Below are 16,594 nucleotides of genomic sequence, written 5' to 3'. Positions count from 1 at the left end.
AATGCCGTTTTGTTATAAAAAGATAAAGTCAACGAACATAACGTGTTAATATTGATCATAATAATGATGATGATCAATATTATTAATAGTAATTTTTGTTTTTTATTTTTTTAAAGCAGGTATAAAAATATCATTTCGTGATATGCTTCGATATATCAATTTTTTTTATTATCATCAAATATAACACTATAAATAGATAATAGAAAGTATAAGAGAGAGAGAGAGAGAAATATAAATAAAAAAAAAACTACAATATTTTACAATTATAAAACAATTATTTGCTAGTCTTTTTGGGAATCAACTTGACATTCTAATCATCTATATTTGTTTTGATATTGATGATATTTAAAAATTTGATATTTTTTATTTGTGATTAAATCAAATATTATGATGATGATCATCATCAACATCATTGTCATTAAATAATCAGTATGGGAGGGAATGGATAGATAGATAGACATTGACATCGACAACGGTGGTGGTTGCAAGAAAGAAATCAAACTTCTGGGCGTTGATTGAAGTTGAAAGAAAAAAAATTTAAACAAAGAGGGAAACAAAACAATTATGTAGACGAAAATAACGGGCAAAAGAAAAAAAAAATCTTGACAGGTAGAAAGAATCCAATCCCTCTCTCTCTTTGGCTCTATCCGTTTTGTTTGTTTTTTTTTTGTTGTCGGTGAATAAAACACCAGGTATATAAAAAACAATTCTTCAAACGATATGATTACGATGTTCGGTATGGAACACTAGATTCTTCAATTCTTTAAATTTTAAAGTTTGTTATAAAAAAAAATTTCAATGTACGTCTATTTGGATTTGAAATGACCAAAAAAAAAGATAAAAATCTTTCAAATTCTGTTTTCTTCTTTGTTGTTGTTGTTGTTGTGTAACCACCATACAGAGATTCAATTACGATCGATTCAATGATAAGATAAACGAAGATTCTTGTTTCTTTGGGAGAAATTGGATTGAAAAAAAACCAACAAACAACAACAGAAAAAAGGTAAGCAAAATTCATAACCAACGCATAGGTAATGTACTTTTTTTTGATTCTGTGTGTTATGTCATTTACCGACGACAAACAAAACAAAACAAACAAGTGGGTGAGAAAATGTGAAAAAAACATAATCATTAAATTCTCAATGATAAGAATAATCTAGATTTCTAATCTTTGTGTGCGAAAAAAAAAACAAATTTGAAATTTGAAAAATTACGAGAGAAGTTAGTAAAGCAAACAAACAAACAAACAAACAAACATGGTTTGGTTTTGAATAAAAAAATGTTATTTCAATTATATCATTATCATCAACATTGGCAAACTAAACAACAAACATCTACCATTTAAAAAAGTATTCGCTTGTTGCGCGTCTGTTATCCTGAACAAACAAAATTTTCTTTCTTCAGTTTTATTTTTCAATGCTGCCATTCATTTTAATGATGATGATTATCAATAATAATGATTATTGTCGAAACAGTGTGAGAAGAGAGAAAGAAGAAAAACATCGAAATTTATATAGAATGATGGTAAACGTCGACGAAGACGACGAGAGAAAAGTTGATGATCAACAATTGATGATAATGGTAGTGGTGGTGGTTGGTGGTGGTGTTTTCAACTACGACGACGACGACAACAAACGATGTTGATGACGATGGCAACAGGATCGACAATAATAATATCTTTTCCTTTTTTTTCATTAAACAGCTTTATTTTTGTTTTGTGTTTTATGGACAAGAAAAAAACAAAAATTTTCGCCTGCAAGTTGTTGTTGTTGATATTTTGTTGTTGATGTTTGGATATCATTTGAATCATCATTGAAAATTTCTGTAATTTTTATTTTCCAGTAGGATTCTTGATTGATTCTGGGTTAATTTTTTTTTATACAAGAACTTCGATTTTTTTGTCTTGAATTCCTGAATGATTTAAACGTACGCCACGTATACATTGTGCTCTTGAACAGAGGAAAAAAAAGGAAGCAACAGCAAGAAGAAAATGATCATTTTTGATGAGTGAATTTTTTTTTTTGCCCCTTGTTACCCAATGTTATCCCGATAAACACACTGTATGACGACGACTACAACGACAACGACAACGACAACGACAACGACGATAATATCCACGACAACGATTGATGATGATGATGTTGGTAATGTTTTTTTTTGGTGATAGTAATGATGACAACAACAAAAGCTAAAGCTTGGTGATTAATACATCTTTCTCTCTTTCTCTCTGTATGATGATGCGATGTGTGTGTGTGTGTGTGTGTAATATATATTATCCCCCACTATCTTACTCCCGGTATGACCGACTTTGTTGTATTTGAAATCAAAAAAAAAGAAAGAAATCATCATCATTGTGAGATATACAGAAACATAAAACGGATTGCATGATATACAAAGACAATTCAAGTTCGAATGTTTTTGTTTGTTTGTTTTTTTTTATTCTCTCGATTTCCGATCATTTTTTATTTTTTTTTCTTTAATTTCAATAATTTTAGAGAAATCCTTATTTGAATAAATTTTCTAATTTTTTTTTCTCTTTATCTTTAGTGATAACAAGGATCAAAAATCATCGAAATTTTATTCACAAGGTATGTTTGAATCAAATTGCCAAAATCTACCTTGTAGATTTGTTTTAAGCCTGAATGCGATTTTTATTATTGGGATAAACGGATTTTTAGTATGTTTTAGCGTGTTTCAATCACATTATTCATCAACGATAAACATTTTCAATAATGTTATTCAATGATGGAAATTTTTGTTTTGATTGTTTCGTTTTGTTTTTATTCGCGATTCATAAACAAAAAACATTATTTTTTTTTTTGCTGAAAATGTTTTGCCCATAACATAACTAATTCATATTTTTTTATTCATTCATTTTTTATACAGCATTTAATAAAACAAAGGTAAAACGGTGGAAAAAACCCGATGCTTCAACCAGAGGTATGTTAATTGATTAATTTTTTTACCTGAATTTGAATATATTAAAAAAATCCAATTTTGTTTATTTTTCTCTCTCATTTTCTTCATCATTCACTTACCGGTATTTGGCTCTCTGATTGATTTTGCATGATCCAATTGAATCCGAAAATGGCCAAAAAAAACACTAAAAACTACAACTACTATATGACTGTGAATTAAACAGAGAGATAAACAGAAAACACATATCTTTTTACCCAAAATCAAAATATGATTGTGATTGTTGTTGTTGTTATTGTCTAAGCACGATAAGATATCAAATCAATCAATCAATTTGATTGAAGAAAATTATGATCAAATAAGATCAACATCATCATCAAATTGCAACTAAACAAAAATCTTGAACAGTGAAAATAATCAACAAAGAAAGTCAATCCAGCTAAGCAACAACAAGGACAACGATCAATTGAACGAATTTTTCTTTCTTGAATCCCAAATTTTTTTTTGTTTCAGTGTGTGTCTGTTCCCTGTGCAATTTTGTGACATTTTCAATTAAATTAACACTGTGTGTTATCCTCGTAATCATATTGTGACAGTAAAAACAAAAACGAAATTCTGTTACCATCTTCACCACCATCTGATACCATCATTTTGTCTTTCATTTGAGAATTATAGAATCAAGTTTATCAATCCGAAAATATTGATTGTCTATGATTAGGTATGTAATATTTATTTTATTTTTGGTTTCACATAAATACTGGCCTTGATAACATCGCGAATGAATGAATGAATCGTTTGAATCTTTAACCAAAATCTTTTCAAAATACAAGGAATTTTGATTCTAAAAATAGAATACTTTTTCATAGCGTCGTTGATGTTGTTGTTGATGCTGATGCTGGAACACACACAAATTTGGCAACAAATTTTTTTGTAAAGATCAGGGTTTTCTTCATAATCTTTGTAATTGGGAATTTTTTTTTAAATAATGATTTACGAAAATTTTTTGAAATTACAAAATCGGAATTGGCGCCGAATAATTTTGGATTCTTTTTTTTCTGGATGAGAAAAAAAAATCAGGTGTAACAATTTTTTTGTTGTTTTGTTGTTTTGTTTCGAAAAAGACATGCGTAGTTCGAATGAATCCGAAAATTCGAATGAATCAATTTCGAATGTTCAATGTTATGAGTGTGTGTGTGTGTGTATATAGCGGATTCTTTTGTTGTTGTTGTTTATGTTGGTGATGATGATGATGTTGTTGGTTGAATATTCTTGATGAACTAATAATAATAACAGAAAAGAAAAAAAGAAAGAAAAAAACTGATTCTATTTATAGAAACATTTTCAACTATAGTTATACAGTTTTTTTTTGTTTGTTTGGTTCGATTTTCGAGGTTTTCGTGGTTCATCGTCGTCGTAGTCGTCGACTCCGTCATCATCTTCACATTGCAACGAAAAGAAGAAAAAAGAAAACATCATTCTAAACAATTCTGTTTGATGTTTTTGTTGTTGTTGTTGTTTGTTTCATTTTTATTTCATTCAGAATTAAATGCCTGATTCTGTATTTTTTTTTTTTTACTTTGCTTTTTTTTCATTCGTGTGTTTGATACGTTTAGAATGACCTAGACTAAAAATACTATTTTTTTTTTTATTATAAGGCCAATATAGAGAGAGAAAAACGTTGCTGCCGCTGATGTTTTTATTTTTAAACAAACGATAATATTGGAAATAATATTTTTGGCCATAGATAGTTATCGAACGCATATAGCTATTTTTTCCGGGGTCCATCCATATAAACCATCATCATCATCATCATCATAATCATTGAAATTCTGAATGGTTTCCTATTTTTAATTTTTTTGGAGGTGAACTAAGAGCCACCCCTGAACAACAGAAACAACCACCATGCACCATCACCCACCCACACTCCCAAAACTATTTCGAACTTGTGACCTACTTTTTGTTTTTTTTGTTTCATTCATATATTCGTTCGTTTACGTAAAGAACTATCGCACTATATTGGTGCTTTTTTCATTCACTTGAATTCGATTGAAATGAATGAATGAAAATATCCTTGGAATCATGCTTTTTTTCATTCAAAAATATTCCTGTTTCTTTTTTTCATTCTTGGATTCTGACCTGTATGTGTGTGATGGAATTGGTCTGTTTTTTTTTCTTTTTCACTTGATGACGTCTTTGATGACGCAAATGAACAAATTGACCTCTCTTTTTTTTCTTCTTCTTCTTCTTGTTATTATGATTATTCTCAAAATGTGTGTGTGTCTGGCTTGTGTTCGTTTGGTGTATATTTTTATTTTTTTTTAGATCGACAAGCAAGCGAAATTTTTTCTTTTGTTGTTTGGTTTGATTGGTTTCTACCACACAATCAAATCGATTGATTTAAATGACCAATTTTCAAATGAAAACAAACAACAGAATTGAATTTTTCAATTTCCAATAAATGATTGATTGATTGATTTGAAATAGGAAACAGCTAAATGTTCTTGATTTCTTTATTTATTTTGTTCTTAATTTTTGTGTGAATCAATTTTTTTTGCAACCAAAAATAGAATATTCTTTTTGGAATTCTTTTTTTTTCAAAAAAAAAGTAAAGAAAGGGGAAACAAACATACACGGGGTTATATTCTGACCAAAAGTGTGTGTGTGAAAGCTTTCAAGAATCTATATGAAGAATTCTAATAAACAATGACGTCAATCGTTTGCCTATTTTCACTTTTTTAGTACGGGTTAATTTTTTTTTTGTTTTTCTTCTTTAAGTTCCACATTTTGGTTGAATGACGTCAATCATGGTACTCTCAACTTAACTCATTTTTTTTGATGATGATGATCATCATCACACGACAAGAACCAAATAAATTTTTTTTTCAGTTAGTTCAATTGTGAATGTAACACAATTTTTTTTTGATTATAGAATCCAGAATCAATAGAATCACTATCTGCAGAATACACAGGGCGACACAGTTTCGTCTATTTTCACTGATAGGTGTGTATTTGGCTGTTAGGGCCATAAACCATGTGTTTGTCCTTCTTCTTCTTCTGAATGAATATTTTGGAAAGATTTTCTGAAAAAAATGATAAAATAAGAGAATAACAAGAAGAAATGAATGAATGTAACGCATATTACGCTATGGCGCCATCAAAAATTTATTTGAAAATTTTTTCGATCGAAAATGCTGCTGCTGCTGCTGCTGCTAGCAGATTTGTTCTGTTCGAAAAGAATCGATTGAGTAAAAAAAAACTGAAAAGATTTTATGAATGAAACAAAACGAAAAAAAAAATCTTTTTTTTTACTAACCAACCAATCAACCTCGATCATGTTTGCCATATAATACATATAGCTATATGCAATGAAATAAACGCACAAACATACCGAACGCATAAACATTCAATGATATAACCATTCATTCTGAAAAACATAACGAATAATATTTCAATGTTATACACATCTTATAGTAAAAACTATTGCTACTAGCTATGTTGTCATTGATGTTCCTAAACTTCCAGTTTTTCTAGGTGATGATGACGCGATTGCATTCCGTTTATCTGCCTTTAGATTTTTGCTGATCAAAATCTATATAATTTTTTTGGTTGAAAAAAAAAATGTTGTTGTAGTTGTTGTAGGAAGAAATATTTTTTTTTTTTTGTTGAAATCTTTCTTACTGGTTTGGTTTGTGAAAAAAAAATGTGAATGTTCCATGTGAATCTCTCTGTTTTCTGCAGACGCCAAAAAATATATTTTTTTTTCATTTCACCATCATTATTATATGACCACGAGAATTCAAACCGCGAACATCTCTTTTTGGGATAAATGAATTTTATTTTAGTGTGTGAATGAAACCAGTAAAAAAAATTTCAAGCAAACACACATGATGATAACCATAACCGATATCTGATTGTAGAAAAAATATTTTGAATTTTTCGATTGAAAATTATTTAAATGAATTTAATTTCAAGTCTGCCTTGTTTCAAACATTGTTGAGAGTTTTTTTGTTGACAAATTTATCAAAGTTTACAAATTTTCATCCGGTGTTTTTTGGTTTTTCTGAAAATTTCATTTGCTTCCATTTCGTTTTGTTTCCTGTTCAGCTATTTTGACATTGTCTGTCTGTGTGTGTGTGTTTGTTGAAATATTCGATTCGAACGTTTTTTTGTTTTTGTTTGTTGGCTCAATTTTATTATCAATAAATATGCCTTAATTATCAAGATTTTTTTGGGCAACGAAGAAAATCAATCAATCAATTTTTCATTCTAATTCTGTGTTTTTTTTTCTCAATGTGTTCAACAACAACAATACCACCACCGTTCAACAATAATGATGAATCAAATTTAATTAGCAGGAATTTTGGTGTGAAACAAACAGAATCAAAAAAAAATCTGCCAAAACATTATCACAACGTTATCTATCTAGGCAACATGAATCAATTTTTTATGTTGATCATGATGATGATGCAAGCAATGAAAATTCTAATGATTAAAAAATCCTGATTTTTGGATCCAATTTTATTTTATTTTTTTTTTTTTGGAAAATTTTACACCTTTTTTTTCGCTTGAAATTTCAATCACACTGCTTTCTTTATCATTTTCGCAATAATTTTTTCAACCAAACAAACAAAAAAAATCGAGCCTCGAATTTATATCAACCACCGTTCGTTTGTCAACCACAATAAAAAGAGTTCAATCAAAATTCCATTTTAACAACAGAAAAAAAATTTACAACAAACAAAAAAAAATGAGCTTGTTTTCAAATCAGAAAATTTTCGCGCCATACAATTAATTTTTACCCAACCAAAATATTCAATTATCATCACCACCACCACTGCCGTCTATCGGGTTTGATGTTTAACGATTCGAAATTCAAAAACACTGTGAAAATTCTGTGAATTGTACGTTTTTTGTTTGTTTTGTTTTAATCAATCTGTCAATCGAAATGATAAAAAACAAAAAACTAAAAACAAAAAAAATTGATAAACAAGTGTGATAAAATCTATTGAAAAACATATACCAATATAAGATTACAGTGTGGACAGTGTGTTTATGTGCTTGTTTTTCACATTAACCCCGACAACAAGGTATGAAATTTTTCATTTACAAAAAAAAAAAAAAAAAAAAATTCGAATGTTATTTCATAGACAAGATATTTTGTTGTTGCCAAATATTGTTTAACTAATTATTTTCTTCTTCTTTTTTTAAAAAAAGTTTATTACGGTAATTGAATTTAATGTTTTTTTTTATATTTCATGATTATAAAAAAGGGGAAATTGAAAGATTGAAATTCTTCGAATAGTTCAGTCATTCATGTTTATGTTTGTATGAGAAATTTCGAAGTAAAAGAAAAAAATCAAGATCATCATTCATTATGATGATGATGGTCGTCGGTCTATCTTACAGACCAAATAAGAAACAAAAAATTCATTCGAAAAAAATGTAGAAAAAAAACCAGAGAAAGAGAGAGGTAACACCTGAGAAAGAGAGAAAGATTGATGTCAAGAGTTCGTTTTATGTGTAATAAATATCATCATCTCTGTTTTTTCTGGCCAAAAAAAAAATTCACTAAAAACTAAACAATCAAGTTCATTCGAACCAACCAAATTCCTTATAACTGTATGTGTTTTAAGGGATGTTTTAATGGTGGTATTTTATCTTGAGCATTGAGGAGGGGGGAATAATTCGAGAGGTCTTCGGATTCCTTCCCCATTCATGTTTGTCTGTGCTGTTCTTATGTTGGACATTCTCGAATATTTTGACCGTCGGGTATTGAAAAGATGATTCAGCGAGAGAGAGAGAGAGAGAGAGAGAGAGAGAGAGAGAGAGAGAGAGAGAGAGAGAGAGAGAGAGAGAGAGAGAGAGAAAATGTTTGTCGGCCTCGATTTCGTTGGCCAATGATCGCGGTTAAATTTATTTGAAGGAAAAAATTTTTCTTTTTTTCTGAATGATGATGATGAAGATGGTGAATAATGTGTGATTGCACAGGTTTTTTCGTTTGCTGAGGCAATCCATTTTCGAAGTTATTTAACTTCTTCTTCTTCTTATTGAATAAGTCTGTATCTAGTTTGTCTTGATTATTTTTTTCTGCTCAAAAAAAAAATTCCAATCTAATCGCGTTGTCATCATTGCCGGTGTTTTTTGCCTTTAATTGATCTTTGTGATTTCATAACTTATTCATCTTTTTTTTTTGGTGAAATTCCATACATAATTGTTCGATTAGATCATCATAATCTTGTGTAACATTTGTTAAATTGAATTTTCCAACCAAAAAACAAATAATTTTTCGAAAAACAAACGAACGAACTTTGTTCTTTATATTCGAAACTATGTTCACACAATAAAAAGGTGAACAAGATGGATGAATATAGTGAGGAATGAATTGAATTGAATGAAAAGATCATAAACTTTGAAATTTAAAAAACTAGGTCAAACTTGAATTAGTTTCAATGTAACAAAAATGAGATAAATTGATTGATGAAATATTATACGACATTCAACCGAAAAAGAAAAAAACTGAATGAATAAAGTCATTTTAAAGTATTTTTTTAAAAAATAAAATTTTTCAATCAAAAAATTTTTTACCGGATATATTGATGATGGTCATCTTCATTCATATTTTTTCTTCATTTATATCTGGTTTGGGTAGTTTATCTGAATTGAATTCAATAAAACGAAAAAATACCAGATCTTGATAATGATGATGATAGCCGATGGGCAAAATGGATGGGTTGTATGATAGGATTATACAACAGCAACATTCATTCATTAAATAAATCTTCAGTGCATTCCTTTTTGTTCGAATGATATTTTCTGTTTGATTCATTCATTTTGGCTACTTAAGGTATTAATAATGTATGCATCTGATGATGATTACCAATAATAATAATTATTATTATTATAACGGTAGCTTTGGATAAAAATTTGAATTTTTTTCGTTTCGTTCAGGTGCATTTACTCTATTTACCGGTCAAATCAATAATCATTATCATCCATAATCTTTTGAATTTTTTTCTTTCTTTATTAAACCAAAAAAAAAAAATAAATCATTTTCTCACATCCATTGATTGTGCCATCTTTTGGTAATCGTTCAATCAATTAAGTTCATAATATAAGCAACAGGATATCAAACAAGAAAAAAATTTTTCATTGGAATTTCCTGTGTTAATGATTATTACTTTACCTTTAACTGAACAAAAATAAAACATTGACGCCGATAATGACCAACAACAACCAGTGAAAACATTTTAGTTTTTTCTCTCTCTTTTCCTTGTGAATGAATAAATATGGAAGAAAGAAAGGTGAAAATACGTTGTTGACGGTTATTTTATGACCGTTCTTCTTCATTATCGTCGTCGTCGTTGTTTTTCCCCCTCCCAAACTCATCCCATTCCATTCATCATCATCATCTTGTTACGGATTGTATTTCTTCTTCTTCTTCGTTACTCTCTACCTACGTTGTTCTATCTTTGCTGATTTTTATTTTTCCTATTTTTTTTAAAATAATATTTTATTTTTTTCGCTCCTTTTCGGCATTATACAAACACACACTCCTCGCCATACATATTATTATTATTGAGAATAAACATTCTTTACATTGCAATGGCGTCTGGCGATTGGCTGCTCTGCTCTATCTCTCTTTTTCTCAAATCCCCTATCATCATCATCATTCATTCATTCATTTGACTTGCTGAGTTTAATTTTTTTCCCGTTCGTTCGTTCGTTCGTTCAATGTGTCCATGTTGTTTTTTCCTCGAATCTCTGAATCTTTATGGAAAGAAAAGTATTCATTGATAAAACTTATTTGAAACAATTTTTTACTGATGTTATAATGTTTTACTGATGACGATTATTAAATTAATTATAAAAATCGATCAAATTTATTAAAACTTGATCATCGATTGATGATAATTATGTCGGCTACAGTCGTCAAACAAGGTAATAATCCGCAGAACATTGAAGAGAGAGAGAAAAAAAACCCAAGCCATCGTCTAGCCAAAAGTGACATTACCATTTCTTCATTTTTTTTCTTCATTTTCTGTCATGAATTTCCCCATTCATTCATTCATTCATTCACCTTTTACCTTTGAATCAAAAAATTTTATCTTTAAAAATTCTTTTTATTTTTTCTCAATTTTCAATCACAGATTTTCGTCGATACCGTTCTGTGCATAAACATAATGCAAATCAACTTTTTTTATCAACATTATCATCACACAGTAGAAAAAGAATACCATGATTTTGTTGTCAAATGTTTAATTAATTAATTTGTTGTTTTTTAAAAAAAAAATCTTTATTTATAATTGTTATTTAATTTTTAAAACAAAAAAATTTTATTTTCTATTTTATCATTTTACATTTATAAAAAATATTTATCCATTTAGGACGTTTTTAACACAGAGAAAGAAACAAAATTATATTTTATTTTTGCTTGTTGTTATTATTATTGTTTTTTCTCAAAAAATTACAAGTTTACACAAAATCATTTTGAATTTTTTTATCAATTTTTACTGCCATATATTTTAAAAGTGAAACATATAAAAAAAATTAATAATCCATCTAAATGAGATTGAAAATGGAAACTTCGGGTAATGGAAAGATGCCGAAGACTTCAGGAATTGTTTCCGGAGCATCAGCCACACAACAGAATGGTTCATCAGCTAGTACCAGTAGTGGCATTCGTACAGGAACAGGCAATGGTGCTGGTATTCATCATCAGAATGGTAGTTCATTAACATCATCATCATCAGCCAATAAACATCGAATTTCAACAACAACCAGTATTGGATCTAGTGTGATTGGTGGTCCTACCACACCATCTTCATCAACGTCTTCATCATTACCAACGCCTGGAGCTTCTTCATCAACGTCGGCATCTTGGCCACAATTTCGTTTTGCTACCACATTGCCATTAAGGTAAAAAATTTAATGAAAATTATGATGATAAATATGATTAACATTTTAACATTGATTCCATTTATTCATGTTCATAGAATATTAGTGTTAAAAGATTTAGTTGGTGCAATCATTGGACGTGGTGGTGGAACTATTCGACAAATTACACAAGAAACACATGCACGTGTCGATGTACATCGTAAAGAAAGTTCATCGGCAAGCGAAAATATTATCATGATTTATGGTAATCCAGATAATTGTTCACAAGCATGTCGTCGTATATTGGAAGTGATGCAACAAGAGGCCAAATCATTGAATCGTCCAGATGAGATTCAATTAAAGATACTTGCTTCCAACAATCTTATTGGTCGTATAATTGGTAAAGGTGGTAATACTATTAGACGTATTATGCAACAGACTGACACTAAAATCACGATTAACAGGTATAATAAATTGAACAAAACTATATAGAATGTTGATTTTTAAAATGTTATTTTTTTGCAGTGCCAATCTTGCTTCACAATATCAACTTGAGAGAATCATATCGATCTCGGGACAATTGGAAAATATGTGCAAAGCTGAAATGATGATTAGTCAAAAATTACGTCAATGTTTTGAAAGTGATTGTATACAATATCAACAATCATTAATGTATCATCATCCGAGTGGTTTTCATCATTCCTCGTTACCTCCTTCATCATTATTACCGCCTGGTCAATCAACTGCAGCCGGACCATTAGGTATGCCGTATTCATTGGGTCCAGGATCACATCCATCCCATCAACTGCCGCAGTCAATGTCTTATTCAGCATTAGGTGCATCACCTACCTGTTCGAATCTACCACCATCCGCTTTGGTTGGACGGCCATCTGCTGTTATGGGTAGTTCGTCAGTCACATCGCCAACAACCAGTGCCGCTGCTGGACCATTATCAAGTGGTTCTCAGTCTCATTCGGTACCTCCCCCTCCTTCGACACAAGGCCCAGCAGCTACACAAGCATTCTACAATCCATATAATTTTGCACCATTCATGTATTCGCCTCATGGTCCACAAGGTAGTCTTGGTCCCCCTACGGCTCCATTTATTGGCGCTGGATCTGGAGCTCAAAATGTTCCATCGCCATACATGAATACTTATCTATGTTCATCAATGCTGCCAAATTTGGATAATGTTAAAGAAACAGTCACGATATACATACCGAATTCTGTTGTTGGTGCCATTATCGGTCGAGGAGGATCAACCATTCGTGAAATGATGAATAATTCAGGAGCCACGATCAAGGTTTGATCCATATAGATTTTCTAAGGTTTTTTTTCCATTAACTGTTTTTTCCATCAAATGCAGGTTGCTCAAATGAATGAAGAAGATACAAGCTTATCAACAACTGCTATTGATAGTAATACCAGAAGGCCTATGGAACGTCGTGTAACGATTAATGGGAATTCATTTTCACAGAATCAAGCACAATTTTTTGTATTTCAAAAAGTTTATACAGAATTATCGAATCAATCATCAATGACTGCCAACCCTACAACTATATTTCCTTATGGTGATCCGGCCATTTTAAAAGTTGAAATTATGGTGCCCACTAATCAAGTTAGACGTATAATTGGAAAAGGAGGTTCTGTTATTACCGAATTACAGCGTACATCGGGCGCAACAATCAAATTGTCAAAAGAAAGTCAATCAACAACGTCTTCAACATCATCATCATCACAAATACCAATAATGACAACGACGACGACGACAACAACGACGGCCAAATCATCATCAATATCATCACCAGAAGAACCATCATCACCGAATGGTGGTGATGATGAAACATCAGGAACTGAAAAGTTAAGCCAACAACAACAGCAACAACCTGTGGCATCATCATCATCATCAACAACAATGACAATTAGTGAAAAGCAACAAGATCAGACATCGGTCTTTATAATTGGTGATTTTTATTCATCATTTAATGCTCAAAGACAAATTCGTTTTATTGTACATCGATCAATCACTGCTTCATCATCATCTCCATCATCATCATCGATAACAACGACAACTACTGCTGCATTATTATCATCATCATCATCGTCTGTGCCTTCTTCCGCAACATTGACAACGACAAGTAGCCAGCCATTAACAACGGCAACAACCACAACAACAATAGCCGCTAGTAGTAAATCGATGTCGATAACAAAATCATCAGATGAATCAAACGAAGGAACAACAACGATAAAAAATCAAGAACAACCAAGTGATGATAGCAAAAATGGTAGTAGTAGTAGTAGTACGGTGACAACTTCCGCAATAATATCATCATCTGAAAACGATAAAAGTACTGCGATCACGACTGACACCACGAAGCCCGAATCTTGATTTTTTTTCGGTTTTGTTTTTTTTTATCAGTTTTTTTTCATATCTCAATCCTTCATTGAATACAAAAAAAAAGAAGAAGAAAAAGCTACGACAAATAAAAGGACCATGGTATATTTGGTTTTAGAATTTATTTAGCGGAAAAAAAAATTCAAAATATAATCTGCTGCTCATATTGCTCACAAATACACCTAATATACACATCCAAAAAAACCCAACAAAAAAAATAACCAACAAAAAAAATATAACATTTCGACATTTGTCATTGGTCACTGGAGTCTTCGTCTAATGAAATTTTCCCTGAAGAATCAATTTCAAACTTTTTATTATTATTATTATTATAATCGTTCATCATTTCATTGCTCAATATTTGAAAAAAAAAATTAGTAAAAATCCACGATAATCGCTATGAATATATAGAATATCCAATCAATTATTCATCTATTCAATATTACAATCACACATCAGTTCAACGTAAATAGTAAATTATCGTTTCAACAAAACAAAAAAAATCATTTCATTTCATGGAATATAGCAAGCATTCACCGTTTGTCAATATCACTGAATCGCTATCATTTATATTCATTTTACAAATTTAATAAAATCGAGTGCTGGCTTATACTCGGTTACAGCCAAAATGAAAATTATTTCAATATATAAATCCACCAGCTTTCAAAAAATTCCCATTTATTAAAATACCGGTCGAATATATTCCATCCAACTAAAACTTAGGACAACCACCATGATCAATGATAAATGAATGAATGTCAAATGAGAAAAAAAAATGAAATTACAATCGCGACCAAGTGCAATTATAAAGTTAAACAATAAGTTTCCATTTAAAAAAATATATATTCAAACATTTTTGTTTTTTCTTCTTCTTCTTCCTTTATTTTTTTTCCCCAATTCGTTTTGTCTCGAGCTTTGTTTTTCAATGAAATTCATCATTTTTACAACAACAAATCAACGAAGATGATTATGATTATGATGATGATAATGATATCGATGAGAAATTAAATATATCGTTTTATTTTGTGATCTTTACACTCTTTTTTTTTCTCTCTGTTGTTCTTGTATCAAAACTTTTTTTTTCGTTTGTTTTTCTCAATTGTTCTCCAATCTTTTTTTAAAAAATGAAATGAAAAACCGAATTCATATTTTGAAAATTCTCTTTCTCTCTCTCTCTCTCTCTCTCTATATATATATTGATCATTTGGAGAAAACATCTTTACAGATTATTTCTATAGGTGATTATATTCAAAATGTTAAATGTAAGAAAAACTACAAACAAAAACAAAACAAAACAAAAATTTCTAATGAATGTTATAATTTTAAATAATAATTATTATTTACATTACATAATGATGCGCCCAATCATTGACAAAAAAAAAATTTATTATTATTATTATTATTCTATTTATTATTATTATTATAACTAATTAATTATTATCATTATTGATTGCAAAAAAAAACACCTTCACACACACACACACATAAGATATTGAAATTTATTTAAAGAAGAAGAAAAGAAAAAAAATCTTTTGTCATTAGTGGCGCCTAATCATCAATCAACATTATCATCATCATCATCATCATCATAATTATTATTATCAAATTTTTCTTTTTTTCTTTTTGGAAAAGATTATACAATGATTATTTTATTTTTTTGTCTTTTCATTTTCAATTTATTTTTTTTTTTGTATTTCATTTTTAATTATTCGTTTTTCGGTCTTAAATTGTTATACACTTTACACACACAATTCTTATACACTTCACACACACACACACACACACATCATCGATTCTATACTCAAAATCTTCTTTTCTTTTCATTTCATCATTTCATCATTTCATCAAACAACAACATTCATTCGTTTGGTGACGATCTGTTTTTATAATTGTTGTTTTTTTTTCATTTGTTGTTTATGTCAAAAACAACAACAACAACAACAACTGGAATGTTTCCGGTTGTTATTTAGATACATTCGCCTCTCTTATGTGAAAAGATAAACACACTTATTATCATATTATACACTATCAGATGATCAGTGACACACACACAACACAACACAGAAAAATATCACGAGGAATCATGCAAACAAAAAAAAACAAAAAATTCATCATTCATTCATTATATACAATCATATAATTGATCTAATAATGTTTATTGGATCAATTTTTTCCCTCTCCCCCATTAAATTTATATGCCCATTTTTTTTGTTTCAACATTTCTCAACATTAACAACAACAACAACAATAACAGCAACAACAATAACAGCAACAACAAATCCCTTGGCTAATTTAATACATTTATTCCATTTAGATATTATGCAATAATAATCACGATTCTTTCTTTCTTTAACCTTTGTTTTAATTTCATTCAGATCAGATCAGATCAACACATTTATATTTTTTTTC

General features: G+C 29.7%; 1 protein-coding gene and 1 long non-coding RNA gene across 2 annotated transcripts; both read left to right on the top strand.

Moving 5' to 3' along the window:
- The first annotated feature begins 1,482 nt into the window (after positions 1-1,482).
- Positions 1,483-5,028, top strand: LOC113788587 (uncharacterized). The gene is made up of 5 exons (XR_012846470.1): positions 1,483-2,144; positions 2,548-2,588; positions 2,887-2,940; positions 3,143-3,634; positions 4,572-5,028. It is a non-coding gene; the product is annotated as an uncharacterized LOC113788587 (long non-coding RNA).
- A 6,289-nt stretch (positions 5,029-11,317) lies between these two features.
- Imp (IGF-II mRNA-binding protein) lies at positions 11,318-16,538 on the top strand. Its single transcript, XM_027338043.2, has 4 exons — positions 11,318-11,832; positions 11,910-12,254; positions 12,316-13,093; positions 13,157-16,538. The coding sequence occupies exons 1-4, from the start codon at positions 11,480-11,482 to the stop codon at positions 14,177-14,179; spliced, it is 2,499 nt and encodes an 832-aa protein (XP_027193844.2). The 5' UTR covers positions 11,318-11,479; the 3' UTR covers positions 14,180-16,538.
- Positions 16,539-16,594: the final 56 nt, after the last annotated feature.

Source organism: Dermatophagoides pteronyssinus, unplaced genomic scaffold (assembly GCF_027571235.1).
Source record: "Dermatophagoides pteronyssinus isolate colony J.1.1.1.1 unplaced genomic scaffold, Derpt_VIB-CSIC_2022.12 sq0009, whole genome shotgun sequence".
In the NCBI taxonomy this organism is placed as follows: domain Eukaryota; kingdom Metazoa; phylum Arthropoda; class Arachnida; order Sarcoptiformes; family Pyroglyphidae; genus Dermatophagoides; species Dermatophagoides pteronyssinus.
This window is presented reverse-complemented; position numbering and strand designations above follow the sequence as displayed.